This window comes from Somniosus microcephalus, chromosome 9 (genome assembly GCF_052327205.1).
Source record: "Somniosus microcephalus isolate GS21.2 chromosome 9, FLI_Smic_1.0, whole genome shotgun sequence".
Classification (NCBI taxonomy): Eukaryota; Metazoa; Chordata; class Chondrichthyes; order Squaliformes; family Somniosidae; genus Somniosus; species Somniosus microcephalus.
The window spans coordinates 103,102,616-103,122,693 of NC_140995.1; the positions used below are offsets into that span (position 1 = coordinate 103,102,616).

Below are 20,078 nucleotides of genomic sequence, written 5' to 3' on the forward strand. Positions count from 1 at the left end.
TGGTACAATTTTAAATGGGGTGCTGAAACAGAGACACCTGGGGGTGGACATACTCAAGGTTTTGAAGGTGGCAGGACAAGTTGAGAAGGCTGTTAAAAAGGCCTACAGGATCCTTGGCTTTATTAATAGAGAGAGAGAGAGAGAGAGAGAGAGAGAGAGAACAAAAGCAAGGAAATTATGCGAAACCTTTGTAAAATACTGGTTGGGCCCCAGCTGGAGTCTCGTAGCCAATTCTGTGCACCACACTTTAGGAAGGATGTCAAGGCCACTGAGAGTGCAGAGGAGATTTACTAGAATAGTCTCAAGGATGCAAGATTTCAGTGACACGGAGAGACTGGAGAAACTGGGGTTGTTCTCCTTAGAGCAGAGAAGGTTAAGGCAAGATTTGATAGAGGTGTTCAAAATCTTGAAGGGTTTTGATAGAGTAAATAAGGAGAAACTGTTTCTAGTGGCAGAAGGGTCAGTAACCAGAGGACACAGATTTAAAGTAATTGGCAAAAGAACCAGATCTGGAATGCACTTCCTGAAAGGGTGGTGGAAGCAGATTCAATAGTAACTTTCAAAAGAGAATTCGATAAATACTTGAAGGAAAATTTGCAGGGCAATGGGGAGAGAGCAGGGGACTGGGGCTAATTGGATATCTCTACCAATGAGCCGGCATAGGCACGATGGCCCTTCTGTGCTATATGATTCATGAACAGGTTCTCCTTCCCTGCTCAGTAATTCCAGTGATGTCAATTAAGGAGAACATCCCCACGAGTAGCTCCAAGGGTAGTTCCAATACAAGCGGTGTGGGGTGAGAGTTCAGGCCAGCCTGAGACCCACTCCAGAGCTACAAGCCCTGGGTTGTGTGCTACAAGCTGGGAAACCTGAAGTCCTAGCCCAGAGAATGGATATCCTAACCCTAGACAGCTGGAAACCAGTTCTCAGGCCCAGTGCCATTTACAATGGAACTGCTCCAGGACACTTCACATAATTGACATCAGCTTGGTGATTTGACAAAGAGCACTTTGGAATCCTCATACAAATGATGTGACCCTTTTGAAAAAAAATTACATAGCACAACAATGTAGTTCCCCTACCCTGGCTATCTGAGAGCTACCTTTATGTGCATGGCTGCCTGAGCACTGACCTGTCGTATGCTGCTATGACGAAGTTGAGGAGCAGGCTGATGGACTGTTCCACACTGATTTGATGGGTGGTTGGAAGGCGTTTATTCAGCTGGTAGTAGATAGATGAAATAATGGTCTCTAATCGGGATACATTAATTTCTGTGCTATGGTCCAAGGTGTTGAGGCCATTATCCCGAAAAGCTTCAATCATGTTCCATATATCAACAAGATGGACTGTAGACGAGAAGGAAGATGAACTGTCAAAGCAAAAAACATAGACCCACATTGCCTCACAATTCCTAGAATGATTTATTTATGAATACACAACCATTTTAGACTATTGAATATGAAATCAGCCTCAACTGCACTGTAGTCTATCTTTGACATGCAATGGAATCGTTTTTTTTTTTTTTTTAAATAGCTCAATTGCAACAGATATGTACCATGACCTTTACAGGATCTTTAGACCATCCCACTCCACAAGTGGATACACTGAAATGCACGATGTGAAGATTCCACTCATTTCATGAGTGCTGTTGATTCAATGTCAGATAATTAGGAGGAAGGAAACAAAATCAATCAGGAGGGAGTGGCCCTGGGAGTCCTCAACATTGACTCCGGACCCCGTGAAGTCTCATGGCATCAGGTCAAACATGGGCAAGGAAACCTCCTGCTTGGTAGCAAAGGCACAGAATATGTACCCCTGTACGGCCACCTCTGGTGGGTGTCCTGCCAGTGGGAAAGGACATACCGAGGGATGGTGATGGAGGAGTCCGGGATGTTGGCAGATAGGTATGATTCTGTGAGTATGATTATGCCAGGCTGTTGCTTGACTAGTCTGTGGGACAGCTCTCCCAATTTTGGCACAAGTCTTCAGGTGTTAGTGATGAGGACTTTGCAAAGTCGACTGATCTGGATCTGCCTTTGACGTATTCGAATCCAATGCCAAGGTTGATGCCGGGTAGTCCGTCCGGTTTTATTATTATTATACCTTTGTGTAGCGGTTTGGTACAACTGAATGGCTTGCTAGGCCATTTCAGAGGGCAGTTAAGAGTCAACCACATTGTTGTGGGCCTGGAGTCACATATAGGCCAGACCAGGTAAGGACGGCAGATTTCCTTCGCTAAAGGACATTAGTGAATCAGATGGATTTTTACAACAATCCGATAGCTTCATAGTTACCATTACTGATACTAGCTTTTATTATTCCAGATTTATTTAATTAACTGAATTCAAATTCACCAACTGCCATGGTGGAATTTGAACTCACGTCTCTGGATCATTAGTCCAGGCCTCTGGATTACTAGCCCAGTGACATTACCACTATGATACTGTACATGTCAGGAAGGAAGTATTCAACCAGTCATTTCGTTTCCATTTGAATTATAAAAAGGCACAATAACTATTAAATAAGGCTCACAGCATTTTCTAAAGTAATTAATTTACTCTCAACCCTTGCTTTTGATTTGGCAATTGCACAGTTGGTATCTATATCTCAAATATTTATATGCTGCAGCATTTTTACAAAGGCGTCAGACCCTCAAGATCAGTGCTATATTCACTCTAAACCCATGTTAGACATCAGGGCCACAGGCTTAACCAGGGTCACATTTTTACTGAGACAAACATGGCCACTCTGCCCACAGAAAACATGGCATGCAGAATTATTGGCATTTTGTTATTACATTGCAGAATAATACATACAAAAGTTGATTAATTAGGCTCTGAATTTCCGCACGGGTTGTGCCAATCTCCCATCTAAGTTACAGCTGACGTTTAACTCACTCTGAAGTGGCCTTATGAGCCATTATAACTATCATTGTAACAACCATTATAACTGGGAATAGGCAATAAATGCAGCCTTGCCAGAATTACCCACATCCCAAGGAGAATTGTTTTTAAAATCTGGATGCTTCCCAATGCATCTAGATATTTCCTAATTTATCTGATATTCTTTTTAACTCTTTTCAACTCTGACCTTTCACATTGGTTTGTGAATACTATACACAGCTGGAAATAAAATAAAACTTAATTAAGAGAATTATAAATAGGTTTCCAAGTAACAAGTCCTGTTATGAGGAACTGAGAGATTTTAAAATAGGTGTGAACAAAGGCTTTGGATAAAAAAACGTTGATGCAACATTGATCAAACTGGATGGACCTCCCAGGCTTAAACAAGCCTCAAGTTAAGGAGGAATGCACCGTCACGATGGTTGCCACCTTTTACCAAATCCAAAACCAGACAATAGATATGCAATAGGCATTCTGCCTCTGCTCAGTCTTTCATACAACTCCAAGCTGGCAATTTTATCTATTTTTTTACTTTTATTTCCTAAAAGGAAAAGGATTTAGTTAGATTTTGTTTGGAGAAGGGAAGGGTACTAGGTGAGAGAGTGGGGGAGAGGAAAGAAGTTTGTAAAAGATCTGCTGAGTGACCGTGTGTGTGGTTAGTGTTTTTGATTGGTCCCCGGAAAATAAACAAATGGATGATATGAAATATATTAATGCATGTTCTAATCCTAGCTGCTTACTCACAATATCAAATGGGCAGTCTGTCTCAACTGTTTTGAGTGCTGGTTTTTATGGTGAGGACCAAGAAATGTAAAACTGATGAAAAGATTAGTTTGTGTTCTCCTGTCAAAAAATTATGAATTTTATTTTTTTTCTTAAACAAATCTCTCTGCAACAGTAATTTATGTGACTAAATGATTCTGCTTAAATAGATATTTTAAAATCAGGAATATTGTTCAGAACCTCCTTCCAAATTTCAGTCATGGTATGGGCCATCCAGAATTTGCTGCCATGATTTATTTGCTAAGTGAATAATGCCTTTGATATAGTAGCTTGCATCGAATTCCTGTGAAAGTTACCTTTGTGACTGGTAGTATTCATTTCCACTTGTTACTTAATGATTGATGCATTCGCTAGCTGTTCAGTTGTGATTTGTTGCTGTTTTATGAAGCCAGCCAGATCCAAGTTGGACACAGAAATGACACTAAAAGGATGATGCTTCAAATGTGACAAACAAAGCACACACTAAATGCAAGATTTTTGTAAGAAGTAGCGGATCCTCCATAGTGAGTCCAAGGATCCGCAACTTTACAACAATAGTAACATGTCTGTGTGACATACAATGCATGAACAAAAAACAAATGTATGTCTGTTTCTTTCCACTTTCTAATTCCTTCTGGCACTTTATCGTTGTTTTCCGCTCTTTCTGTTCCTCTTTGCATGTTGTTATTGTGATATCTGCATCAATCTGTTCGACTCCTAGGGAGGAAGTTCTTCCACTATCCGGCTTAAAATAGGGAATAGTATAAAAGTGGCAAAGGGGGAGAGGGGGGGGGGGGGAAGAGCACTGGATGAAAAGAGAAAACGGAAAGAGCCTGGGCACATCCTTTCCCTTCTCCCGAGGTATTCTACTCTGTTCCCCTGCCTGTTCTTGTCCCCATCTTCACCTTCCCTCCTCTTTGCCCTACTCTCTTTCCCCATTGTCCCCTTCTCGCTCTTTCCTTTATCCTCTCATCTCTGTCCTGCCCTCCACCCCTCCCCACACATCCTAATCTTTAAACCCCTGCTATCCTCCTCTCCTGCTTCCTTCTCTCCCTAACCCCTCCTCCTTTAGGTTTCAGCTTTTGCTCAGTGGTAGCACTATTGCCTCAAGTCTAAGGTTGTGGATTCAAGCCCCACACTAGGACTTGAGCAAATAATCTCGGCTGACACTGAGAAAGTGCTGCACTGTCGAAGGTGCCATCTTTCGGATGATACATTAAACCGAGGCCCCATCTGCTCTCTTAGGTAGATGCAAGGTCCCACGGCATTATTGAAGAGGAATGAGCGAGTTCTGCCAGTGTCCTGGCCAACATTTGTCCCTCAAGCAATACGCCCAAGAACGGTTTAATTGATCAGTTATCTAATTGCTGTCTCTGGGAGCTAGCTGTGCACAAATTGGCTACTGCATTTCCCGACATATTTGACCCTGAAATGAGCTTCCGACCACATATCCGCAGTGTTGTGTATGTACCTTTAAGAGAATAACTGGTCTCAGACTGCAGTACCGGCAGTGACCACCCCTGTATAAAAGGCGCTAGTGAGCCTCTGTGTTTTTAGTTTCACTATTGACTTCCACCAGTAAAGACTTATTTTGTTCCACTCCTGCAGTCCGTGTCTCAATTATTCACGGACATAATACTGGCGACGAGTAAGAAACGAACTTACCTGCAACTTGGCAGCACCTCAGACGACGTTTTTGAAGGTCGAAGACTGAAAAAAAAAGAATCCACAGAAACTCGAGAAACGGGCGTCGACCGTGGGCAACCGCCCTCCAAATCGTCGGATTGAAAACTTGCAGGAGAGACTGTCAAGAGCCAGGCTTGGTTCCCCAGTCTGTGGTTTCCCAGCTAATCGGGCTGGTGGCAGGCAGTGCACTGATCCTTCCTGGGCTGCGGCGGGCTAGAGCTCGATCGGGTGGCTCTGTAACAGGGCCGGGCAGCGAGTCGGGAAGCAAAGAGAGAGAGAGGGTGGAGCACACAGGGCGCGGCCGGTGCTTCGAAGCCGGGCAGCGTTCGGACCTAAGAAGAGGGAGGGAAGTGTCCCAGAGGGTCGGCTCCACGACGGGAAAATAAAAAATAAAAAAAATTAAACGCGCAAGAAACCGTGGAAAGCAGCGCTAACAACAGCGGGGAAGGCGGCAAAGCGCGGGAGGTGCCATTTTGTTAAATCGGGGAAGAAGGCAAAGCGCGGGAGGCGCCATTTTAGATTTGCAAGATGCCGAAGACTGGCTGTATCACTGCTTTTGATAATACAATAGAGGACTGGACCACGTATGTGGAAAGAGTCGAGGTATATTTCGAGGCAAACGAAATAGCGGAGGAGAAAAAGGCATCGATATTGCTAAACTTAATGGGCGCTAGAACGTACAGCCTATTGCGGGACCTGATTACTCCAGCCAAAGCGAAGGCGAAGAGTTTTAACGAAATTGTTGCTGTCCTACAGGAACACCTAAACCCTGCACCGCTGTTGATAGCAGAAAGATTTAAATTCCACAGGAGAACTCAGCACAAAGATGAGAGCAATGCTGAGTAGCTTACGGAACTACGCAAGCTATCAAAGCACTGCCAGTTCAGAGCAGGACTGGCAGATACCCTACAGGACAAATTTGTCTGTGGACTCCTGAGTGAAGGAACACAGAAGAAGTTACTATCAGAGAAAGAGCTGACGCTAGATAAGGCTTTCAGCGTGGCAGTATCGTATGAAGCAGCAGCCAGGGGAGCTGCAGAAATTCAACAAAAACCACAGGAATACGGCACCCACGAAATGACACGGGGATTTGCAAAATGTTATCGCTGCGGCAGAACTAACCATGACCAGAAGGACTGCTGGTCCAAAGACAAAATATGCAGGCAATGCGGGAAGATGGGACACATTGCACGAGTTTGCAGGTCTGGGAAGAAGACCAGCGACAACAAAAAGGCTACTAAGGAACCGTACAAGAAAGTACAAAAGATGACGGACAGTAGTTCCGAAGACCAGATGAGCGATAGTGAATCCGGGAACAGGAGACTAAGCTGTCTCAAACTTCACAATGTAATCGCAAAAGAGGATCACTGAACCATTTGGGTCACCCTCACGATAGCAGGGTCCCAAGTTAAAATGGAATTGGATACAGGATCAGCGCTAACCGTCATGAATCGACGAGACTACGAGCGGCTATTTTCACACATACCCTTGAGAGAGACATCCATCGTCTTGACGACATATACGGGGCAAAAAGTATACCCCAGAGGAAAAATAAGGGTGCCTGTCGAATACAACGGCAAGAAAATACGGAAATTGCATCTCTACATACTGCCAAATGGTGGACCACCGTTATTGGGACGGGAATGGATCAGGAAGATAAACTTAGATTGGCACTCCATTCATGCAATGACGGTGGATGGTAAAAAAGATGAAGACGTCACTCCTGGACGATTGTCAACAATCTTAGCTAACGCCAAAGAGGTATTTCAACAAGAACTGGGCACGCTTAAAGGCGTAACCGCCTCGATAAAAATAGAAGAGAATGCAGTTCCCAAGTTTTTCAAAGCGAGACCGGTACCATATGCAATTCGCCCAGCCGTCGAGGCGGAGCTGGAGAATCTGGAGAAGGCGGGCGTGTTGTCTAAGGTCGACTGGAGCGAGTGGGCGACACCCATCGTTCCTGTCATGAAGAAAACGTTAAAGCAATAAGTCCGGGGAGCCAAGGAAGATTCGCATCTGTGGGGATTTCAAGGTGACGGTGAACCCAGTCCTTCACACAGTACAATGTCCTCTTCCAAGGATAGAAGACATCTTCGCCTCACTGTCTGGAGGGAAGCGTTTTACAAAAATTGACCTAGCACAAGCATATTTGCAGATGGAGGTTGAAGAGTCCTCTAGGAAGTATCTCACGATAAACACTCACAAAGGTCTTTACCAGTATCATCGATTGGTATTCGGAGTAGCATCGGCTCCGGCGATATGGCAAAGAGCGATGGAACAAGTCCTGCAAGGGATTCCGGGGACTCACTGTTACTTGGACGACATCCTTGTGACAGGTGAAGATGACAGTGAACACCTTAACAACCTAGAACAGGTGCTCACTAGACTACGGGAACATGGGCTGCGAGCCAACCGCCCCAAGTGCAAATTTTTTAAGAAACAGATATCGTATTGTGGCCACGTGATTGATGAAGAGGGGTTACATAAGTCCCCTGACAAAATTGAAGTGGTTGTTAAGGCCCCAGCGCCTGAAAATGTGTCGCAACTGAGGTCATTCCTCGGATTGGTGAATTAGTATCATAAGCTTTTGCCGAATTTGTCGACAATTCTGCACCCACTGAACGCCCTGCTACGAACGGGGATAGCATGGAAATGGAGCGATGATTGTAAGCGTGCTTTTCAGAAGAGTAAGGACTTAATCACTTCAAGGGAAGTATTGGCTCACTACAACCCAGCACTGCCGATCAGACTGGCGTGTGATGCGTCTCCCTACGGCATTGGGGTGGTACTGTCACATAAATTCCTTGATGGTTTAAGAGAGGCCGATAGCTTCAGCCGAGCGTAACTACGCCCAGATTGACAGAGAGGCCCTCAGCCTAGTGTGGGGGGGTGAAGAAGTTCAATCACTACCTGCACAGTCAAAAATTTACTCTACTAACCGATCATCAACCTCTTGTCTCCATTTTCAACCCTCAGAAGGGCGTACCGATAATGACAGCACAACGGCTGCAGAGCTGGTCCCTTTTCCTAGGGGCACACCAATATGACATTGAGTACAAAGGAACTAAACAGCATGGAAATGCTGATGGATTGTCACGTCTACCGTTGCCGACGGTGGAAGAAGACGACCTTGCAGCGGATCCAATGGAGTTATTCCACTCGACCATAGTCGAATGTCTCCCTGTGACGAATGCAAACATAGAAAAGGAAACACGGAATGACCCGACACTATCACGGGTCTATGATTTAACGGTGAAGGGATGGCCAGCACATGGCGAACCACTGCTGCCAGCATTCTCGCCGAGAAGAGAACAGTTGTCAGTGTGCAGAGGAACCTTGATGTGTGGATCCAGAGTAGTAATTCCACCCAAGTTGACGGATAGAGTGCTCAATGAGCTTCATGAGGGTCATCTGGGTCGGGTAAAAATGAAGAACTTAGCCAGAGCGTTTGTGTGGTGGCCGGGAATCGATAGAGAAATCGAAGAGATGACCAAGAGCTGTGCAGGATGCCAGAAGGTCCAAAACGCCCCACCACAAGCTCCTCTGCATCCATGGGAGTGGCCCTCATCTCCATGGCAAAGGGTGCACATTGATTTTGCTGGTCCCTTCATGGACTCGATGTTTTTAATTGCGGTGGATGCACATTCAAAGTGGCCAGAGGTAATAAAAATGTCCTCAACCACCACGGAAAAAACGATCACAGTTTTACGAACCATATTCGCCAGGAATGGGCTGCCTGAAGAGATTTGCTCTGACAATGGACCACAGTTTGTGTCTGAAGAGTTCCGGAGGTTCTTAAAGAACTATGGTGTTAAGCATTACACATCTGCCCCATATCATCCAGCCACTAATGGATTGGCCGAGAGGTTTGTCCAAACATTCAAGAAGGCTATCAAGGCAATGTGTAATGAAGATATACCCCTACAACACAAGGTGGACAACTTCTTGTTTGCCTACCGGAATGCGACACATGCGGTTACCAACCAAACTCCAGCCATGATGTTCTTCAATCGAAGACTACGATGCCGCTTGGATTTGGTTAAGCCAAACGTCCGAAGAGATGTGGAGAACAGGCAGTTTCAGAATATGAATGAAAGGCCGACCAGGAGTTTTAAGATAGGTCAACCAGTTTTGGCCCGGGACTACCGCACTGAGAAATGGCAGCCAGGAACGATTTGTACACGACAAGGACCTCTCATGTATACCGTGGATGTTGGGGAGAGCATTGTAAGACGCCATGTTGACCAGATTCTAGAGTCACTGGAAAACGTCAACTCCACACCACGATCTGATACACCTGGTAATGAAATCGACGTTCCAATTGCAGCTACCGCAGAACCGGTAATATTGGAAGATGAACCAAACAACGACATTGATCCCGACTCAACATTGCCAGAAGAACCTGATACCCCAAAGAGGCGTTATCCAGACAGAATCAGGAAGCCTCCTCAAAGACTGAACTTATAATTGCTTAAACTTAACCAATGTATCTAGCAACAGTAATTGTGATTGTAATTAGTTATCATTTAGTTGTTAAATGAATGTTATGTACTGTTTATCTAAAAGGGGAGGAATTGTTGTGTATGTACCTTTAAGAGAATAACTGGTCTCAGACTGCAGTACCGGCAGTGACCGCCCCTGTATAAAAGGCGCTAGTGAGCCTCTGTGTTTTGGTTTCACTATTGACTTCCACCAGTAAAGACTTATTTTGTTCCACTCCTGCAGTCCGTGTCTCAATTATTCACGGACATAATACGCAGCATAACTAAGACCACCTATTTCCACCTCCGTAACATCGCCCATCTCCGCTCTTGTCTCAGCTCATCCGCTGCTGAAGCCATCATCCATGCCTTTGTTACCTCTGGACTTGACTATTCCAACACACTCCTGGCTGGCCTCCCACATTCTACCCTACGTAAACTTGAGGTGATCCAAATCTCAGCTGCATGTGTCCTAACTCACACCAAGTCTCGTTCACCCATCACTCCTGTGCTCGCTGACCTACATTGGCTCCCGGTGAAGCAGCACCTCGATTTCAAAATTCTCATCCTCGTTTTCAAATCCCTCCATGGCCTCGCCCCTCCCTATCTCTGTAATCTCCTTCAGCCCCACACCACAACCCACCACCCCTGAGATATCTGCGCTCCTCTAATTCTGCCCTCTTGAGCATCCCTGATTATAAACGCTCAAACATCGGTGGCCATGCCTTCTGTTGCCGAGGCCATAAGCTCTGGAATTCCCTTCCTAAACCTCTCCACCTCTCTTTCCTCCTTTAAGACGCTCCTTAAAACCTACCTCTTTGACCAAGCTTTTGGTCACCTGTCCTAATTTCTCCTTATGTGACTCGGTGTCAAATTTTTTGTCTTATAATATTCCTGTGAAGCACCGTGGGACGTTTTACTATGTTAAAGGTGCTATTTAAATACACGCTGTTGTTGTAAAAAAGTGAAATATAATGAAAACAGATGAGACATTCATTAAAAGTTTAGCTAGAAGGAACCAGTTAAACATGTTACCTGCCTTTCACAGCAAAGCACTGCAGTTATTCGAACAATTATCCACCAACTTATATCCTCACACAATCAATACAGAAAGTTATCCCCACAGTGTCGTCCTTGTCCCACGGAATCAATAGGAACATTCATTGAAAGATTGATTCATTTATAAATTCTGACTGGTCTGAAGACCATGCTGATATATTGCAGAGTACAAGCAGCCAACTTGGAAAATGATCACTCAGGGAAACACACATGCCTGAAGTTGTATCTGTGCCCTTAGCAGCAGATTTACGAATTCCTCCAGAAAATGATGATGAGATGGCTGATCATATCATCTTTCGACCATGTTACACAATTTCACAGCAACAAAACATTTCATATTAATGCTTTCACTAAATCCTGAAATGTTCACAAATCTAAAACGTGGAAATACAATAAAACTACATAGATGCGTGCACATACATGTACACAGGCACAAGGTTTAATGTGCAGGTAGTAGAATTTCTAAGAAGTAAGCCAACTTGTGTGTCCAGATCCAAGCATCAGGAAATTGAATCACTTGCACAATGTTAGATTTTAAATAATCTATTAAATAACTAATAAGATGGACCAGGGTCAAATGATTTTGTGCCTAAAGCAATTCATTCATTTTCTCTTCTTTCTCAGCCAGAACAGATCATTGTGAGATCAGTAAAGTTAGAAAGATTTAGAATCTTTAAAGTGTAAATCCAAAGTGCATGTAACAATATGGCACCCAAAATGTAACTGCATTTAAAATATCTGGAGTGTAAAGTACAATGAACTACACACTACTCGTTTCAATGTGCTTGAGCTCCCAATACTTATACCTAAACGTATTTGCTGAAGCACTTCACTGAAAATAGGAACTCTTTTGCACTTATTTAAAATCAGGTCTTTGGGGTTGGTACATTTCTCATCTCTTATGACAGGATCTATTATTAAATGGTTGCTGCTATACTGTCACAGAATAATTAGGAGCTAGAGAACAAAAAGTGACATGAATTTCTCTTAGTCATTAGTAGAAAAAAAAGGGCATTTCTTTATGATTACAGCTTAATTTAGTTAAATTTTTCCCTCCAGGTTAGTATACTATATTCCTTCATTTGCTGTGTATTGCATTTTTTTGTCTGCAACCTTCTTAAACCTTTCTCCACATAAAATCCTGCTCTAGGCAAACAACTGGATCCCTTGGTAGAAAAGATGCTTTAAAATAATTGGTGCTGTTGTGGACAGTGGGGAGTAAAACCCTACATCATGGGACATAATTACGGCCATTAGTGCGCCTTTTTTCTTTACTGCCAATTAATTAGCATACGCCAGAACGGGGCCTGAGGAACTTGCACCCTATATTCTCTCCAAGTATGAAAATTAAAATTTCAAGCCATCTAACCATCATTTTTGCACATTCGGCACAGCAAGCTTAAGAACATGCAGTCATGGAAGCGTTGCAATTTTTAACGTGACTCATACTGAAGCCATGAAAATGCCTTCAATGAAACAGAAAATATATGGCTGGTCTCAGTGAGGATAAATTACTTTTAAAAATTGCTTTAAAAAAATCACCTTGGCCCAGATTTTCCTGTCAAAATAACGGTGAGGTTAATGGCACTCGCCGTTATTTATGTGCAAATGGTACAGCAACTTCAGGTAAGAGGCAGATGTGCAGTTAAATGTGAATATCCAAAAGTTGCTATTGGAGTTGTGCTGCTCCGCCGTTCAGTTTTGTGAAAACGGCACCTCACTGTCTGCTTCACCATTGAAATGCATTGAATGGCGTAAAGTTGCTGCATTTGCACAGTAGATATGAACTAAACTCGCCACATAAAGTTAAGTCTTGTCCATTCCTGTCTAAGTATTCTTTTAAATGACATGATAAGTGTTCATTACTGCCAGTCAACCTTTGGCACTGAAAATTAGCTATTACAGGAAACTTTCGATTTACCGGCACCTAAATAACCGGAAATCTCGGTTAACCGGCAAAATTCAGGAGTAGGTTCAGGTAAGTTTTATTACTTGCCTTCCTCGATCTGTTGCTGTGCAAGGGTGTGGCTGCAGCTGTTGCTAAGCTACAGAGACGCTTGGAACTTGTGGCCATTGTTCTGAACCAACAGGGTTTGTTGCTTTATACGGAGCTCTCAGCTCCGTATCTTTTACTATAGCTTTCGGTTATCCGGAATTTTTGATGAATCGGCACCACGTCGGTCCCGGATAAAAAAAAGTTTCCTGTACAAGTATCAAGTCTAATACCTTCAGATTTTAATTGTTGGAGATTTAAACAACTTTTAATTTTAAATTTATTTTTTTTACTTTTCCTTTCCGTCTCTTCCTTTCTCTCTTAATCCAATCTTTCTTTCCCTCTCCATTTCTCTTTCTGTACCTGATTTGGAATTGAATTCACCCACTCTCACTTACACTTCCTTCTCAGTTGTTGAACTGTTAATTTCACAATGCTTCAATCTGATTGGTTAAGGGGATACAAAGCTGCTTGCCCTGTTCCCCAGATTTTGTGTTGAGAATAACAGTGAGGCTGACAGCGCTCACCGTTATAATGGAGTAAATTGGAAAGCAATTTCCGGAGTCGGCACATGCGCAGTTAAACGCGGCAATCCGGAAGTTGCAGCCTGAGTTACCCTGCTCCTCCACAGGCTGGGCTGTGACAGTGCCTCGCCAATAGACTCGGCATTGAAATACATGTAAGGGCATGAAGTTGCTGTACTGATCCATTAGTTACCCATGGCAGAAAAAGTTAGGGCTGGTGCATTCAGGTGCAAGTGATCAGTCATAATTACTGCCAAACAACCTCTCTGGCCCTGAAAATTTAATTTTGCAAGTGTGGAGTCTCTTACCTTCAGAATGTAATTAGTGTTGGGAGACTTTTTTTTAAAATTAAAAAAAACTTTTTCTGTCTGTCTCTTTTATCTCTCTCTTTAATCCCATCTTTCTTTCCCAATCTTTATTTTGCTTTCAATATTTACAGTTAATTTATACTTCCTTGTTTAGACTCTGCGGCCACGATTTTGCCGGCGCTCAGAGGGTGGGTTTGGAGGCGGGTCAGCTGTTAAATTTGATTTTCCCACCTCCATGTGAGTTTCCAAAGTGTCAGGTCTGCGACACCAAGCGCCGTGTGAGGGATTTAAGATACTTAACTCCTTGTTAAGTGCTTGTTAACTGCTATTTTGACAGCCTTTGCCTATTTTCACACATTTTTAATGGGTTTCACTACGTTCGAAGATCACGTCATGTGAGTATGTCAGGAGCACCAACGAGCTGAATAGTTCACAGATGCAATTGCAGTGTAAAAGCTGAACTCTTACTTCTGTTCAATTTCAAATGTCAAAGGTTGCTGATTTCAGAATTTGGAACACACATTTTGATCTGTTTTGAGGCTGTAAGTGTGTGGTGCTAATCTATATACGCCATCACCTACTTGAAATAACCTCTCTCCCCATCGACTGAATGCTAACATCTCATCCTCAACTGCCATATATAAAGCAGAATGGCAACGCTTTATACTCTCTCACCCTGGTCCTCAGAATCTGAAGAGAATCAGCCGCAGCAGCAGCAGAACCAGGCAGAGCAGCGGCACCAACAAGAGCACCAACCTTCTCAACCACCTGATGCTGCGCAGGGCAGAGGTCATCAGCACAGGAGATACTCCCAACACAGGGTTTACAGACAGAGGATGAGCTTCCTCAACATGACTGAGCAGCAGTGCCAAAGCAGGCCGAGACATTTGTGAGAGGTAGTCGCAGACATTTGCGCAATGCTAAATTAAGACCTGCAGCTCAGAGGAGCGGGTGAACACGCCTTACCAATGGCTGTCAAAGTCACCACCACCCTCAACTTCTTTGCATCTGGGTCCTTCCAGGGATCAGTAGCAGACATTAGCGGCATCTCCCAGTCGGCCGCCCACATATGCATCACACAGGTCACCGATGTCCTCTTTGCAAAGTCCCTCAATTACATCCACTTTTCCACTGATGAGGCAAGTGTTACCGCGCTGGCACTAGGCTTTGTCAATCTGGCTGGCTTCCCACGGGTGCAGGGCGTCATTGACTGCACACATCTGTCCATCAGGGCACCCCATCAGAACCCAGCTGTATTTGTCAACCACAAACCATAAAGACTTCCATTCCCTTAATGTGCAGCTGGTGTGCAACCATAGGAAGAGCATCATGCAAGTGTGCGCCAAGTTCCCTGGCAGCTGCCATGACTCTTGCATCCTGCGCCAGTCCACTGTCCCTCAGCTCTTCACTCCGCCAAGCGAACTTTCTGGCTGGCTCCTTGAAGACAAGGGCTATCCCCTGAAGACGTGCCTAATGACACTGTTTAGGAGGCCATCAAACGAGTCTGAGGAGCGTTACAATCAAAGCCACATTTCCACCAGAAGTCTCAAAGAGCAAATAATAGGGTTGCTCAAAAAGCACTTCAGATGCCTGGACAGATCTGGTGGAGCCCTACAGTACGCACCAGCCAGGATCTCGAGAGTTGTCGTTGTCTGCTGTGCCCTGCACAACATCGCACTGCAGCAAGGATTGGCGTTGGATGAGGAACAAGGCGCAGAGCGCACAGCCTCTTCAGAGGAGGAGCAGAATGAAGTCCCAGATGAGAAATACCTGGAGGAGGCGCCTGGCCCATTGCGACCAGCACGCAAGCACATTGCTGCCTGTGATGCCAGGGATGGCCTGATCAATGCCAGATTCACATACATTTATGCAGCACAGACATGTGGCTGCCACATGCACGTGAAAGTTGCCATGACTACACTTCAACACCATAGAGGATCTCTATAATGATCTGTGCATTCCTTGCACTGTCACCACCATTGCTGGACATAAAAGGCACCCTCACTGTGCCAATCCAAATTGTGACCACACATATGGCAACGAGTTCAAACATTCACAGAATAGTCATTTATTACAAACAGAATAAAAGAACATAAACTTAACACTGATTTCTAGCAGGACACCCAAGTGAGTACCCTTGTGACCAAGTGGCAGCTTTCTCTTACACGCGCTTCTACGTGGTGCTACCCATGGCTTCAGCAGATGTAGAGGCAGCCTGCTCACTTCCCTGCTGCGTCTGTTTAGGCACCTTTGGCGGTCGTCCTCTGGGTTTTGGAGCCTGTGAGGGTCCCGCCAAAGTCTGCTCCTCCTGCAGCTGCACAGGGACAGACTCAGCAATCACTGTTCGGGGAGCCATCTGGGGCTCTAACCGAGGGGTTGGCAGTTTGAGCGCTTGGAGAGGAGCCCCCACTTATATGTCGCCTCCCACCATCATCCCTCTCATGGGCCACCTGCACTTCTCTGCTAGCAAGTAGCTGGAGAGCGCCTTGCTGCACATCAGTGGGGCCATGAGGACCCGTGTCTGTACTGACATTCTTCATAATGGGGACATCCATGAACCTCTGGTTTCTCTCCTCGAAAGATGCCCATCTATCCTCCATAGCAGATCATCTATTTAGTAGAGCTACCATGCTGCTCTGAGTCTGGCGATTTATCCTCCATGGAGGTTGCCATCCTTTCCATGGCGGCACCTACATTTACCATTGCGTGTGCCACGGCGTTGCTCATATTTGAGATGGACTCCTCCATTCTCTGCATACTCGCAGTCAACATGATTGCAAACCCAGTCAGAGCCTCCTGCACTTGGTCTTGAAACTCTCTTTCTGGATGCCCCCCCCCCCCCACCCCGAGACTCAGCATTTACATGCAGCTGAGCAAGGAGCATCCTGCGGCCTCCGACAAGGACTCTCCACTGCTGTCCCTGTCTCCACCATCTGCTCCTGCTAACTCGCGAGTTGTGATTAACCAGGTGACAACACTACTCTATGTCGCATACGATCCACCGAGGTGTGCGTCTCTGCACTGGTGCTGGATGAACTCATTTCTGCTGATGCTGCTCCCTCAGAGGATGCTGCATCCTCTGAGGATCCTCCTGCTCTTCCTCCTGGACAGTAGGGAGGGGGGCTCTTCGATGGTCCTGTGGGAGAGTAAAGGCATGAGTTAGACATGTGATATGTAGATTGCAGACACATCCCATTGTGCACATGATGAGCATTCGATTGCCACTGACATCAGATCCCATATGAGTCACTCATGAATGCCAAATAAGATGGATGGAGAATTATTTTGTCACCAGGTTGATCTATTGAGCCCCTCTCTCCATCCCCTACTTCGAGCTCTTCAACTGTTCCCACAATGTCGAGAGCTGCCTCCTCAGCGTGGGTGAGCTCTGAGAACGATGGTGGTCCTCCTCGTGTTCTTTCCCTCTCCTTGTGGACTCTCTTTTCCTGCAATGAGGGAAAGAAGTGGAGTTTCAGTGAGAGTGATGGAATTAATGTAAAGAATGGATAGGATAGATGGTTAGAAGGAGATTATGATGGAGTGGGTTCCCATTACCAAGTTTCCTCCTTTTGAGTTGTTAGTTGTTGTCATTGCATAACATTGAGGGTGGGTGTGAAGGGTGCATAGTAAGACGGGGATGTAATTCTGTACATAGGGAGAGAGGGATGTTGGGTGCAAGGGATGTTGGGGTGTGTTAGGATGTGCAGGAGTAGGGTTGGCAATGCAGAGTGATGGGGATGTGATGATAGACACAGCAGAATTAAGGTAAGTTTGCTTTTATACTCACTTTTCCAGAACGCAGGAGATCATTGAGCCTCTTCCTGCATTGGACCCAGGTGTGACTGAACAAACACCTTGCAGTTACCTCCTCAGCTATTTGCAGCCAGGATGCCTGTGTCTGCTGAGGAGGTTTCCTTCTTCCATCTACTGGGAATAGTACCTGTCTACATCCTCTGACTCCCTCCAGAAGAACATGGAGGAGTCATCGTTGAAGCGGGGAGCAGCCTTTAGAAACATAGAAAAATAGGAGCAGGAGTAGGCCATTCGGCCCCTCGAGCCTGCTCCGCCATTCAATATGATCATGGCTGATCCTCTATCTCAAACCCATATTGCTGCTCTCTCCCCATACCCCTTGATGCTTCTTTTTGTGTCTAGAAATCTATCTCCTTCTTAAATATATTCAGTGACTTGGCCTCCACAGCTGTCTGTGGTAGAGAATACCACAGGTTCACCACCCTCTGAGTGAAGAAATTTCTCCTCATCTCAGTCCTAAATGTCCTTACCCGTATCCTGAGACTGTGATCCCTCGTTCTCGAGTACCCAACCAGGGGAAAACATTCTCCCTACATCCACTCTGTCTAGCCCTGTCAGAATTTTACACGTTTCAATGAGATCCCCTCTCATTCTTCTAAACTCTAGTGAATACAGGCCTAGTCGACCCAATCTCTTCTCATACGACAGTCCTGCCATCCCAGGAATCAGTCTGCTGAACCTTCGCTGCACTCCCTCTATGGCAAGTATATACTTTCTTAGGTAAGGAGACCAAAACTGGGCACAGTGCTTCAGGTGTGGTCTCACCAAGGCCCTGTATAACTGCAGTAAGACATCCTTGCTCCTGTACTCAAATCCTCTTGCAATGAAGGCCAACATGCCATTTGCCTTCCTAACTGCTTGCTGCACCTGCATGTTTGCTTTCAGTGACTGGTGTACAAGGACACCCAGGTCCCTTTTTACATCAACATTTCCCAATCTATCACCATTTAAATAATACTCTGCCTTTGTTTTTCCTACCGAAGTGGATAACTTCACATTTACCCACGTTATACTGCATCTGCCATGTATTTGCCAACTCACTCAACTTGTCTAAATCGCCTTAAAGCCTCTTTGCATCATCCTCACAACTCACAATCCCACCTAGTTTTGTGTCGTCAACAAACTTGGAAGGATCACATTTGGTTCCCTCATCCAAATCATTGACATATATATTGTGAATGGCTGGGGCCCAAGCATTGATCCCTGCGGTACCCCACTAGTCACCGCATGCCACCCTGAAAAAGATCCATTTATTCCTACTCTCTGTTTCCTGTCTGTTAACCAATTTTCAATCCATGCCAGTACATTACCCCCAATCCCATGTGCTTTAATTTTGCACACTAACCTCTTATGTGGGACTTTATCAAAGGCTTTCTGAAAATCCAAATACACCACACCCACTGGTTCTCCCTTGTCTATTCTACCAGTTAAATCCTCAAAAAACTTTTGTCAAACACGATTTCCCTTTCATAAATCCATGTTGACTTTGTCTAATCCCATTGATATTTTCTAAGTGTCCTGTTATCACATCCTTTATAATAGACTCTAGCATTTTCCCTACTACTGATGTTAGGCTAACTGATCTATAGTTCCCTGTTTTCTCTCTCCCTCCTTTTTTTAAATAGTGGGTTTACATTTGCCACCCCCCAATCTGCAGGAACTGTTTCATAAGCTATAGAATTTTGGAAGATGACAATTAATGCATCCACAATTCCCATGGCTACCTCTTTTAGTACTCTGGGATGCAGATTATCAGGCCCTGGGGATTTATTGGCTTTCAGTCCCATTAATTTCTCCTGCACTATTTTTTTACCAATACTACTTCTTCTTATCGTGTCCACGGACAGTCTATACATAGCCCAGCCAGAACTGGACACATTTTTGCGCCTTGTTGTTGAATTCGGCAAGATCTGCAACAGTGCAGGGTTCCTCTAACGATGGGCATTGCAGAAGATGTTGCATAGTCTGTGCCTCAGTTCCACATTCACAAGTTGTCGGGCTGGTTGAATATCCCCATTTGCTTAGTGACACCTTTGAGCAACCTACACCGGTCCTAATTTCCTTTAATTCCTCCTTCTCACTAGACCCTTGGTTCCCTAGCATTTCTGGGAAGTTATTTGTGTCCTCTTCTGTGAAGACAGAACCAAAGTATTTCTTTAATGCTCTGCCATTTCCTTGTTCCCCATTATAAATTCTCCTGTTTCTGACTGTAAGAGACCTTCATTTGTCTTCACAAATCTTTTTCTTTTTACATACTTGTAGAAGCTTTTACAATCCGCTTTTATGTTCCTTGCAAGTTTACTCATAGTCTATTTTTCCCCTCTTAATCAATCTCTTGGTCCTTTTTTGCTGAACTCTAAACTGCTCCCAATCCTCAGGCTTGCTACTTTTTCTGGCAACTTTATATGACTCCTCTTTGGATCGAGTACTATCCTTAATTTCTTTTGTTAGCCATGGTTGGGCTGCTTTTCCTTTTGTGTTTTTGTGCCAGAAAGGAATGTATAACTGTTACAATTCATGCATTCGTTCCTTAAATGTTAACCATTGCC

General features: G+C 44.7%; 1 protein-coding gene across 15 annotated transcripts in view; it reads right to left on the bottom strand.

The window, feature by feature from the left end:
* The window catches only part of dtnba (dystrobrevin, beta a), a 694,100-nt gene that overhangs the window by 430,714 nt on the left and 243,308 nt on the right, over nucleotides 1-20,078 (bottom strand). For 14 of the 15 annotated variants that reach the window (XR_015079517.1, XM_085996913.1, XM_085996915.1 and 11 more), the window contains exon 4: nucleotides 1,133-1,346. Coding sequence is in view for 14 of the 15 variants with exons in the window: in XM_085996913.1 (XP_085853039.1) it covers nucleotides 1,133-1,346 (214 nt within the window). In the remaining variant the exon portion in view is untranslated. Of the gene's footprint in view, nucleotides 1-1,132; nucleotides 1,370-20,078 lie in introns of all 15 variants that reach the window. The other variant, XM_085996923.1, reaches the window with a different exon arrangement.